The 12,690-nt window shown below is 48.5% G+C and overlaps 1 protein-coding gene across 1 annotated transcript in view; it reads left to right on the top strand.

The window, feature by feature from the left end:
* The window catches only part of WIPI2 (WD repeat domain, phosphoinositide interacting 2), a 33,998-nt gene extending 23,874 nt beyond the window's left edge, over window positions 1-10,124 (top strand). Inside the window, 6 exon segments of the mRNA XM_079120437.1 lie at window positions 2,899-2,969; window positions 5,270-5,377; window positions 6,449-6,613; window positions 7,397-7,504; window positions 8,364-8,494; window positions 9,425-10,124. Of these exon segments, the coding sequence (XP_078976563.1) occupies window positions 2,899-2,969; window positions 5,270-5,377; window positions 6,449-6,613; window positions 7,397-7,504; window positions 8,364-8,494; window positions 9,425-9,537 (696 nt within the window). The 3' untranslated portion in view covers window positions 9,538-10,124.
* Window positions 10,125-12,690: the final 2,566 nt, after the last annotated feature.

The raw sequence follows: 12,690 nt of genomic DNA, 5'->3' as shown, positions 1-12,690 counted from the left end.
TTTCAGTAGAACTGGGAAACAGATTTCTAGAAAGGATTTTACCCCATAATTTATACCCATCCCAGTTCTACTTTGGGATAAAGACAGTGACTTGCCTCACAAGAGCTCATGAGTAATGTTGCTTTTCGATCAAAATCTGTATTTCCAACCTGTTAGGAGCATTGAGGCAAGAGTCAAACATTCCTGAAGAGTGCACTTGTGATCACGTGTTCACCAACAGTAAGCCCTGCCTTCAAAATTGTCTTATCACATGTCAGGCACAGTGGTACATGCCTGTAATCACAGTGACTTGGGAGTCTGAGACAGGAGGATCACAGGTTTGAGGCTAACCTCAGCAACTCAGCAAGGCCCTAATCAACTTAAGGAGACACTTTCTCAAAATAAAAAGGGCTGGAAATGTACTTCAGTGGTAAAGCGCCCCTTTACCACTCAATCTCCAGGACTCCTCCCCAAACAAAACTGTCTCCTCACAAGAATAAAATAAGAGACTTTAGTCTTACAGAAAAATGTCATGAGAATCCCCTTGTTTTCAGCAACAAAATTTATAGCCATTTTTCCAAAGTCACCCCCTCTGCCAATTCTGTAAGTTGAGATTTCACAAGTGGTAAGTAGGTCAAAATCTATCACCAAAGACTCTGGTCACACATCCATCCCAGGAGCCAGCAAGTCAGTAGTGATCAGAACACAGCCTGACCCCAAGTAGAACTCTCCCAGGTAGCATCTCCCTGGTCCACATCACCATGCTGCAAATTAACAAACCTTAATTCAGGAACCACCAGGCAAGTCCATTTTTGTTAATTTTATCAACACTTTGGAGATCAAGTGTCCCTGGCTGCTGCAGGGGGAACAGACAAGTATGGTGCAGAAATAACTTTACTTTGAGCAGGGTGGATGACAACAGATGTGGCCTTTCTAAAGCCCATCTGTGCACAGTGGCCAGCTGTGGCCTTTAGACTGGCACCCCCAACTCCGGCTCCTTGTCTCTTCCTGTTCATCCTGCTACCTCTAGTTCCTGTGCCATTGCTTTCTGCACCAGTGCTGTCCTCTTGTCTGCCTCAGAGAATTATATGCTCTACTGCCTCATCCATCTCTTCAGAACAGCAGTTCTGAAACACGGCGTTTTCCTTACCAAATCCTGTCCCCTCAAACTCACTTCTCATGGGTTTTGTTTTTTTCCATTCATTACCTATTTGATCACCTCGGCAAGGTAAACATTTCTCATTTTATAGTGAGGGCTCAGAGAAGTTAAGTAATTTGCCCAGAGGTTGACCAGTTAGGCAGAGGAGGAATTGAGCTCCAATCCATCCTGACTTTGCTTTTAAATTTTGCAAGGCTGTCCCAATATCACTGTCTTTTTCTTCTCCTCCCTTGGGAGTATTAAAATGAAATTGCTAGCCCTTAATTAACAAGAATCTTACCATTGTTTCTTTTGTTAGCTTAGAAATGCCCTAAAGCACCTGGGATTTCAGTGAAAATAGAATAACACACACCCACACACACGTGATATAAAAAAACAAAGGCTTTATTTGTGATTAAACAGAATCCTCCTGTCTGTGGGATTAGAACAGCTAGGCCTTCCCAACCCTCCTGTGTTCCAGAGATATGTGACTTATGTTCGCTTTCAAGGAACTTGATATTGCATGATCTCAACACCTTGTCACTATTATGACAGCAGATATACCATCAAAAATTAAATATAACCAGGCACCATGGTGTATGCCTATAATCCCATCAATGTGGGAGACTGAGGCAGGAAGATCACAAGTTTAAGACCAGCCTCAGCAACTTAGTGAGACCCTGTCTCAAAGTACAAAGTAAAAAAAGCTGGTAATGTAGCTCAGTGATAAAGCACTCCTGGGTTCCTAGTACCAAAACTATGTATTAAAAAGGTGCATGCATGCACCTAAAAAGTTCAGGGTGTAAAGGACAAAGCCTTTGCCTTTGTTGTTATTGTATATGTATGCATAAAACATTTTATCCCTCTAATTTTCAAGAATTACAAACCCAGCTGGTTTCCTTGGATCTAGAGTGAATGTGTTTGTTAAGTAACACTTTCTCAAATGAGCCTGTGCTATCTGATTGCTATTGGTTGCGTAGCATTCCCCTTGTGCAGATGGACTATAAGTTATGTGAACACCTCTGCATTTAGATGGTCTGACCCCCTTTTTTTTTTTTCAAAAGTGTTCATGAGCATGTGAGAGATCCGTAACAAGATTGAATGTTGAATATAATTGGTCCTGCCCCACACATTTGAAGAGCTGCCTGTTTGGAGGTTTCCATTCTCTTCTCTCAGTCTGTTTCTTTTCATGCTGTTCCACACCATCACTTAGGAGCATTCGTTCAGTAGCAACCTGTTGGAAGTCCTGCTCATTTCTCTGTGCCCTATTTCCACTTATTCTCTCAGCTGTTCACATTTTCATTTTGAAGCAGGGAAATACAGTAGCTCACCAAGTATTTGGATTTTTTAGATTATTCTTAGGAAAAGTTTTCTTAATGTAAGTCTTAACCATTTTCTAAATTTGGGCTTTTTCTTTTAAGGCAATTAAGTGAGATTTCCAGCTAAAGGACTATTAATATTCTATATATGACTTAAGGGTTATTAGTGTATAGAATGGTAATAAAGTAGAATGACTTAAAGAAAAAATATGTGATGAGGTATAAAATAGAACAGGAGACTTTCCGGTATTCTTGTGGTAGGAAATGTGGCGGTAGCGTACATAGGCCCCCTGGGACCTGGGGTGCAGAGGAGAGGGCCTTAGGGCTCCCTCCTAGCCCAGGCAGAGCTGTCACTGGAAGTGGACCACAGGGTTCATTTGTAGTCTGGTGTGTAAGAAGCAGAAAAAGTCTATTTTTAACCCAGCTAAAATTCTTTTTTCTGTTTTTCTTTCCCTGTCCCAGGGGACCGTGATTAGGGTGTTTTCCATTCCAGAGGGACAAAAACTCTTTGAGTTCCGGAGAGGAGTTAAGAGGTAACATATAAATCCTCCAAGTTGACTCTGGAGGTTACATTTGGATTTTAATTTCTGTCGTCATTGGCCAAATGGGTATAAACTTAAACAACAGGGAAATTCCAGTTAAATATGGAAGCATTTTCAACCCACCTCAATCAGCAGTCGAGATGTAGAAGTCAGTCTCCTCATGGAAAGTAAAGAACATTTTTGTGGAAGTAGAGTAGGTTTCCATGTGTCTGTGATCACAGCTGAATGGAGAATGACAACAGAGAGCCTGAGAGTTTGGAAAAGCTCATGTGGCCAGGCCAGGTCTGGGGCTTGGGCTACCCATTCCGCTCCAAGGTGCAGGTCAGCAGCCTCACCTACTGAGCATCATCCTCAGCCCTCAGAGCCCTCATGCCCAGCTCTCCTTCCCCAGAGCACATAGCCTTGGCTCTGGAACCATAAGGCACTGCATTTAGAGTCCCTCAGCTGTCCTAGCCAGGGCACACACTTGGTGCTCCCTCCCTGCAGCTGCTTTGGAAGCAGGTGCACCCCTCAATCTGTGGGAACTAAGTGTCCTGCTCAGGTCACTGGGCCATTGCCATAGCTGGTGTGGGCAGCATTACTTGGTCTCTGGGTCCCCACTTCCCCCTCTCAGGTGGGAATGTGCTAAATGGTACCAGCCTCCCCAGGGCTGCACATTGGCTGGGAGCTGTGTTTGCAAGGAAGCGATCAGTTCTTGACTGCACTCCAGGCCTCACGTCTCTGGGAACCTGGGTGGTCTATAGTCACCTCCTCCTCCTCAGAATGTCCCTACCCACGGAAAAGACTCAGTGTTCCCTTTCGAAAGGCAAAGCCAAATTTCCAGTCCCAGGGTCTGCCTACCCTGCTCCCTCCTTTCTCTTTGTCTTCCTCATATCACACCTTTCTAGATGATTCTCTGTGATCCTGCTTGATTTCCGTGTGTCCAGTGTCTGCTGGAGCTTCTTCCCACCCTTGCTATAAAACACACACTCTCCCTAAGCTGTGCCATCGTGTGCTGCTGACCCCAAATCCAGACATGGAACCCAGGCTCTCCTGAGGTGGAGCTGTTTCCCCTGCACCTCAGGCAGCAGGCCAAAATGTGCCCATCTGCTCACGTTCCTCATCGCGGTGGGTGGTCCAGATGGTCCCCAGAGGCCAGCCAGGGACTCTGGCTTTCCTCCTCCCTCCCATCTCATGCATCCAGATAGCTCCCTCCTGTCACTCCCCCGAAGTCTTCCCTTTCCCACCCTGCTTCACATCACCTTGCCCCCATGCTCACCGTGGTTTTGGCTGGTCCCCATCCACCTAGACCCTTCACTGCCTACCTTCTGTAGGGTTAGTGCCACTGCAGAGCCTGAGGGCCCTCTGCATCTCACCCCTCCTTGGCTTCCTTATCTTCACTCGCTTTCCCTCACATTCCCCATTCCAGCCTTGCTGCATGTTTAGGTCCTCAGGAGAGAGAATCTCTCTCTTCCAGGGTTGGGGTTCTTCCACATGCTGTTCCCCGTGCCTGGCTGATTTGTGTGAACTCTTGGGTCTGAGCCAGGACCCCCTTTCCCACGAGGCAGCCTTTCTTGGCCCCTCACACGTCAGCTCTACTGCTCTGCCCCTCTCCAGCCCCGTCCAGCTCTCGTCAGCTTGTCCCCACTTGGAGCAAACTTTATATCCACCCTCCCCGGCCCATTTGCTGCCAGCTCTGTAAGGCAAGTACCCTTCCTGCTTCGTTTACCCCCAGAGCTTAAGTATGGTGCCAGTTACGTTGTAAGCACTCAGTGAATACTAAGAATTTCAGAAAACCCACCCCTTAAAATTATTCAGGGCTAATAGTAACTTTATTTCTAAGTTTCTCAGAAAATTCATGTTTTTTATTTAATGTTTTGAGATATTTTACAGTGATGTATATACACTGTAGAGACTTAGCATGTTGACAGTTTTGCTCTAAGAAACATCACCAAGATTACCGATTTACCCTCTGGAGGGTTCAAAATTTCTGTAATTTAATTGAGTTGTTCTTTTACTAACTTGGCTGTTACAGATTCGTCCTAATTCAGCTAAAAATGGTTTAATGCAATCCCGATTCCCTGTTATTTGTAATCACAAAGAAAATGAACTGTGTAAGGATGTAAAGAATTCTTACTGGCTACATTTCCTCTCTGAGTTTTTGAGAAGTTGCTGGAGAGGAATAGAAATTCATCGGTGACTCGGTGTGCCTGTGGTGCAGCTCGTGCTCCATCCCCCAGTTAGGAATCCCTGTGACGCGGGCCTAACCCCCCCACCCCACCTGCTCAGCCACACACTTGCTGTCTCCCCAGGTGTGTGAGCATCTGCTCCTTGGCCTTCAGCATGGACGGCATGTTCCTCTCTGCATCCAGCAACACTGAGACTGTGCACATCTTCAAACTTGAGACTGTGAAAGAAAAGTGAGTTGCACAGATCATATTTGTTTCCTCTCCCTGGGCTTTTGGGAGGGCAGTGCTGCGGGTGGGGCCAGGGCTCACCCTGGAATTACACCCCCAGCACTCACATTTGCTTTTTGAAAACTACAAAACACTCTGTCCCACTTATTGGCTGGATGAAAGCAGCACAGAGCCATCCTGCTTTTTTTCAGCATTTGCCAGTCCACACAGGTGACTGTGGCCACCAAATCCAGGCTCAGCGGTACAGATCGTCCCTGTCACATTGATCATCTTACATGGAAAACACACTAGAGTGGCAGGCCAGGTTGAGGGTCAAATAGGCATCTTCTGATCAGCACTTATGTCCCCTCTCCCACCCCGTAGACAGAAGCAGCTAGAATCAGACCGCCCTCAGGGATGAATCGCCACGTTTTTAACATACCCTTAGGTTATGTTAGGTTAGCAAAAAGAAGAGCGGTTTAAGTTCTGTATTACTGCAATGAATGTGTGTGGAAGGGCTTTGTTTTGTCTTAAATTTTAAAAAGAACAGTCAGGTGTGGTTCCATACACCTCTAATCCAATGACTGGGGATGCTGAGGCAGGAGGATCACAAGTCAGAGGCCAGCCTTGCCAACTTAGCAAGATCCTGTCTTAATTCCCAACATTGCTGGTCAATTCCAGCACTGGGGGGATAAAATCCTACTAATATCTGTGGGATTACTGAGACTATGACTTATTCAAAGAAGTATTGAAGACACCTTGAAAAACACACATGATGAACAGCAACCAAAATGTGCTACAGGAAAATAACTTGAGGTTCATAGAAGGTTTTTGGGGATTTCCAGCTACAAGAATCCAAAAGGGGATCCTGATTAGTAATGTGGCCACTCAGGAGGTATTGGCTGCTCCTACTTGACTGAGCAACCCCTGCCCCCCGCCCCCAGCTTCCCCAGGCCTGGCCCTTTGTGTGTTTTCCACAGCCCTTTTTGGTGACATGTGGAGAATTTCTCATTCTAGTTTCAGGCTCTTTGTGTCTGAGTAGGATGTGGCAGTTCTCAGAACCAGCCTCACGTGTCTCATGATGTTTCCTTCTAGACCTCCAGAGGAGCCCACCACCTGGACTGGCTACTTTGGGAAGGTGCTCATGGCATCCACCAGCTACCTGCCCTCTCAAGTGACAGAAATGTTCAACCAGGGCAGAGCCTTTGCCACTGTCCGCCTGCCATTCTGTGGCCATAAGAACATCTGCTCGTTAGCCACGTGAGTGGGGATGGGCACTGCCCGCCTGGCCCTCTGCCTGTGTGGCGTCTGGACAGGGAGCACTGTGTCCCAGTGCTCATTACGAGCTGTAGAGGTGGCATGTGGCCCTTTCTTCAGTTTGGTTCCAACAGGAGCTACACAGAGGGAAGAGCTACAGACTGGGCTCTGTTGCAGACACACATCTAGAATTGCTCTCTCTGGGGTTCCTATTCCAAAAAATCTCCCTCTTCCATCCTTGTTGAGTGTTTAGTGTTGATGAAAAGCATTGTGTCAAGCTGTAGGGATTTGGTGGTACTCAGCCCTTTGGGATCACAAAACAGCAGCGTCACAGTGGGAGGCATTGTGGCTCCAGAGCACCGCTTCAAGAACAGGTCTCCTGAGCTGTGTTGGAACTGTCCACAGCATGACTTTGTGGGAAGGCTTGTCTCATGGAACTAGCACAGTTCCATGAATCTTGGAAACCTTTTCCATCCTTGTTATCAGAATAGCATAGTTTTTGAAGTTCTCTGAAAATACCACCCTTAGCCAGCAGAAACCACGAACCTGATCCTATTCTGCCTTGTTCTTGGGTTTTTTACACGTGCACCCTCAGGCTGTGCTTGGCCCTGCCATGCTGAGCCCCAGGAAGCCCAGGGCATGATCTTGGTCCTCTTCTGCCTAGTTGCCAGCCAACTCCCGTGCAGGAAACTCCATCTGTGCTGCGGAGGCAGGCAGGCAGCTGATTTGGAGATGTGTTTTGTGAGAGACATGCTTCTAGAATTGGTCTGATTGTGTTCTCATTAGAATTCAGAAGATTCCTCGGTTGTTGGTGGGAGCTTCTGACGGCTACTTGTATATGTACAACCTGGACCCCCAGGAAGGTGGCGAGTGTGCCCTGATGCGACAGCACAGGTGAGGTTGCTGCACCTGCCACTGCCTACCCCTCCCCAGTGACGTGAGGCACAGATTCCAGTGTGCTGGACTGTGCTGCTGAGGCCCTCCTGTTCCCAGATTAAACGGGTTTTGCCCCTGTAGGGAGTCGTGGCTGCTAGGGGGGCACCTCTGCTGGGCTGCATTTACTTGCAAACAGGACATCCAGGCTTCTCCTGAGGGTGGGACTTTGTGTCTGAAAAGCAAGAAAAGCCACAGCCTGGGGTCCCAAATGCCTACTATCCACTATGGGATGTAGAAGGAATTAACGTCCATTAACAGGGAGGTGCTGCAGTTTGATTTTCTGTTTTCCCTTGGGAAATGATACTGTGACACATTAACAGCCAGGTGGAGGTGGGATTTTGAGGTGCGAATGGGTATTGGGGGTTGAACCAGGGGCACTCCGCTACTGAGCTGCATCCCCAGCCCTTTTTTTACTTTGAGACACAGTCTTGCTAAGTTGCCCAGGCTGGCCTCAAACTTGGAAATCCTCTCCTCAGCCTCTCAAGTAGCTGGGATTATAGGCATGTCCCACCATGCCTGGCAGAAATGATTTTTTTAATGTGAATTCTGTTCATGATCATCTAGCTTAAAAAATAAGCTTGCCTCACTAGGTGGACCCTTCACGCTTTCCGTACAAAACTCCAGTGAAACAGATCCACCAGAATGGGGCGGGGATATTCCAGAACTGCCATGGCATTAGGAACGCTTGGCGTTCCGTCTAGCGAGTGTCCTGTTGCCCCCTCACTGCAGGTCTGGCATCTCAGGCCAGCCATGCCATGACAGTGCCCATGCCGACCTGGAAGCATTGAGTTTGTCCTGGTCGTTCCCTTCTCTCCAGGCTGGATGGCAGCATGGAGACCACCAGTGAAATTGTGGACTCTGCCTCTCACGACTGCCCCTTAGTAACTCAGACGTACAGCGCAGCGGCCACAAAAGGTGCCTACGTGCCCTCGTCTCCAACAAGACTTGGTAAGGGGCAGGACGCAAACCTAGAAGGTAATTTTGTGCGGCGCTTCCTGCGGGGCAGGGGGTTGTTCCATCATGCTGTGCTTTCACCAGAGTTGCCCACCTCCCACTTGACATCTGGAAAAGGAAGGATCATTCCACACATAGGCGGGTTTTTGTAAACTGGTGTCCCAAGTCCTGGCAAGATTTAATTATTTTCTCCATTTTGAGAAGAAAATAACTAGCAGAGCCCAGGCGACTTTGGGTGCACCCCAGCTTGCTGCCTCTCAAGAGAACAGAACACTACCAAGTGTTTCTCCTGGATCCTTGTCCCACCTGTGTGATCACTTGGCAAATTTCACGTGAACACCTTTGCACCAGTGGCCAGTGAGGGCAGAGACAGGAAGACTCTCAGGCCATGTTCCCCCTGGCTGCAGCAGCTGGTCCATCAGCACACAGACAGCTGAGGTCACTGTCAAGGCCCCTTCTCGCTGCATGAGCTGACATCCTCAGAACCCAAGGGGACTCAAGTGGGAGACCTGGGGCTTCATTCACACATGAGATCATACTTGCTTACCACACTCAGGGGAATGGCCCTTACAGTCACATAAAGTGCAAACTGTCTCACAGTGTTGTGAACATCTTTATAACCAGCATGAGGATCATTCTTGCTCTCCCCATTCAGTGGGGAGAACCTGCAGCTGTTCCTTTGGAAGCCCTCACTCCCAGGCCTCATTTGGACATTGAATAATTTGGGAAAATAAGCAACTTCATGTTGAACTGCCTAAAGCTTCAGGGATCTGAGTCAGAAAAGCAGTTAAAATTCAGAAGGACTCAGTGTGAACTGTAGTTCAGAAACATGCCAAAGTTTCCAAAGCCCAGTCTCTGGAGGGTTTCACTGGGGTCTGTAGTTTGTCCCTACCCACTGGGATTGACCTCCTTGCCTCTCTGCAGCCTATACAGACGACCTGGGTGCCGTAGGTGGAGCGTGTCTTGAGGATGAAGCCAGTGCCCTGCGCCTGGACGAAGACAGCGAGCATCCTCCCATGATTCTTCGGACTGACTGAACTTGACCTGTTAACTCTGACCCTGGAAGCAGAGAACACAGGCTTTACAGAGGACTTTATGCGTTGCTGCTATGAACTTTGACCTGAATTGGGGGAGGATGGCAGAGACTTTTAAAAAAAAAAAAAAAAAAAAGCGGGGGGGTTGTAGTGATAGTCTAACTCCATACTGTTGGGAAAATACACTGTTTTCACTTCAGTGGCTTTTAATCCTGCTTAAGAATTTTAGCTTTTTGTTTTCTTTTTTTGCCAAAATAACTGTTTGGTGAAGCCCTCGAAGTCTCCTTGCTTTGCATGCATGATGTGCCAAGCCCGGTGTAGGAGAGCTAGAAGCCACTTTATAACAAACCGCAGTTGTCTGGTGTTTACTGTCTGTACATAGCAGTGGGTGTGGCGAGGAAGACGCGGCGTCTGCAGAGTGGTTCTGGTTGTCGAGGCTGTTTCTGCTGAGACAGGTCCCAGCACTGCCCACCTGGGGCCCACTGGGTGCTGGCCAACGTCAGCCTTGGACGGGATCTTCTAGCCCTGCAGCCCCACCTGGACCGTTTCCCTCCACTTTATTTTATTAATTAAATTCTTTCCAAATCGGATCATTCTGGGATTTCCTCCATGGTGGACTTTTGTTTCTGATCTTGTTCTCTCTGTGAATACTAGAGGAGAGAGGTTCTCTGATGTCAAGAACCTTCCCTCTGAAGCAAGTGGACCTGACAGCATACCCGGCTGCCTGGAGCTGGAGCCATGGGAAGTGAATTCGTGTGTCATTAAATTCTCTCTTCTCCTCCACTACTCCTGTCAAATAACTGTGACTTTTTTTTTTTTTTTTTTTTTTTTTTTTAAGGAGAATTTGTAGCTACTCATGCTCAAGAAAGCACAAACATAAAACGCAGTGGGTATCTGGTTGTCCTCTTGGGCTTCCTGTCCGAGGGCCCTTCCCCTCGAACAAGTGCGTTAGAGACAGGAGAGATGGTGGCTGTGGACACTCCTTGCCCAGGATGATATGTGCCTTTTCTATTTCAGTCTTTTGCAGCAGTCGTTCAGCAAAGTGATGAGAGGTTGCGGTCACAAGCTGCAGTATTTGCCTAGCCTCCCTTTTCATTTTTACAGAATTAAAACAACCTCAGATACCTCAAACTCTGCATTCCAAACCGAGACCAGAGCAGTTAAAGTTTTGAGGGCACTTAAGTGGAGTCAGTGGCACAGAACAGAGCCCGTGGAGCAAGGAGCATTAAGATGTAGGTAAAAGCACAGAACTCCTGAATCACCAGCCGGTTGAGCTTTTCAGCTCTTAGAACAGCAGGGACCAGAGGCAGCTGTCTGGAGGCGGTCGAACCAGGTGGTGCTAGGTGAGCATTGACAGGGACTGCCATTCGCGTTGACCTGCTCAAGTCAAGTGCTCCTGATGTTCCTGGAGCTGTTCATTGAGTGAGTAGCTCTGAGGCAAAATCCTAAATGCCAGGGACCCGGAACCAGTTATGGCTGCAGCAAAAATCTCTGGAGGAGCTGGTTGGTCAGCCACACACAGTGTAATATTAAAAGGGGAGAGGTGGGTATGTGGTGAACCTTTCCTTAAAATCATTGCCTTTCTATCTTGGACCCTTGGCAAAGCAGGACTCCCAGCCATGCAGCCTGGTAATCGTGAGTGCACACCAGGGCCCAGCAAAGGCTGCTGCTTGTCCAGGAGAACAAGAAGGGACTTAGCAGGACAGTGTGTCCCTACACCCAGTCTCCTGGTTACTTGGAGTGTTCCTTGAGATCTTTCCAAGACAATCCATTGGATCTGTGCCTTGGAGGCACCCAGGCCAGGGTGAGTGCTCATGGGAAGAGATTGTCAGAAGTGTGCAGGATCGATTTAGAGACCTGAGCTGGGTTTCCTGGAATCAAAAAGAAGTACATTTCAGGTTCTGTTAACATTATTAATTTGGTGCCTGCTGTTGACATTCTTACTCATGGGGGACTGGGGGACTACAGTCTGCTCTATCTGGCGTCTTCTGTCTTTCTTTGGGAATGGTAGTCCTAGCAGAGGCTGGGGACGGACTTCCTTCTCTCAGCCTGTTTCCTCCAGTGTCCTGGGATTCCCCGCCCGCCTCCACCAGGGCTTTTCCTCCCAGACCTCAGAACACCCTTTGCCTACCTGGCTTTCATCTGGCCTGTGCACCCCAGAGAGGGCAGATTAGGGTTCTCATGAGAAGAAAAGGGATTCCTAGCTTTTGCTGACTGCTGGGAAAGGGTCCGGTTTTCCTTTGCCTCATTGCCGTGAGTCCCTCTTTCTCTGTCAAGAAATGAAGTCCCCAAGTCACCATAGGCCCTGGTGTGGTAGAAGGGGTGGGGTGAGGGAGAAGTGGGAGGAGGAGGTTCTCGGTGGAGCACGCACGCCCACCAGGAGCCAGGCTGTGAGGGGCTCTGAACCCCCAGGATGCTCGGACTCGCTGGACTCCAAACCGCAAATGTTCATTTTTAAATATTTTCCCAAACTTCGGAAAAGATGATAGGGTGAGTATTGGAAACAAAACCCAGAAACTTATTTAATGGATTTGTATGGATTGGGACCAACTATTTTGTATTCTCTAAAATAGTGGAATCAAGAGCTGGATAGAACCAGGAGCCCCCAGTCCTACCACCTTCCTAGTGACACGAGAGGCAGAGAGCGCCGACCTCGGGTTCTGGACTGTTGGGTAGGAACGGTCCTACCTCACAGGGTTGTTGTGAGGTGTCGTGTGACTGCGTGTCCTGCAAGCGCCCAGCACAGTGCCTGGCAGTGCCTGGCGCCCAATAAATGCTAAAACTGAAACATCTTTTGAAGTGAAACTCATGTTTTTGTTCAGCTCCGCTTTCCGACTTCCAGGGCTGTGTGGGAAAGGTGAGGAGGAGACGGTTCTTGTTTGCCATTTTGTGGGCACCCTGGTGCCTGCCTTCCTTGCTTCTGGGGACCAAGAATAACGAGCAGACAGTGCTCGTGGATCTGGGGGTTGGTGACTCGGGAGGCTCCACCAGATCTTGCAAACCAAGCATGATTCAGGCCATGCTGAGCTGGGGTCACCCAGTGCAGCCCAACACCAGGGGCCGCAGCTACACCCAGAGCAGCCTGGCCCCCACCTCAGGCCCAGAGCCTCGTGGCTGTGGCTGCCTGCCTGCCAAGGCGGTGGGCTGGAATCCTCC

Source organism: Sciurus vulgaris (assembly GCF_902686455.1).
Source record: "Sciurus vulgaris genome assembly, chromosome: 18".
NCBI lineage: Eukaryota > Metazoa > Chordata > Mammalia > Rodentia > Sciuridae > Sciurus > Sciurus vulgaris.
This window is presented reverse-complemented; position numbering and strand designations above follow the sequence as displayed.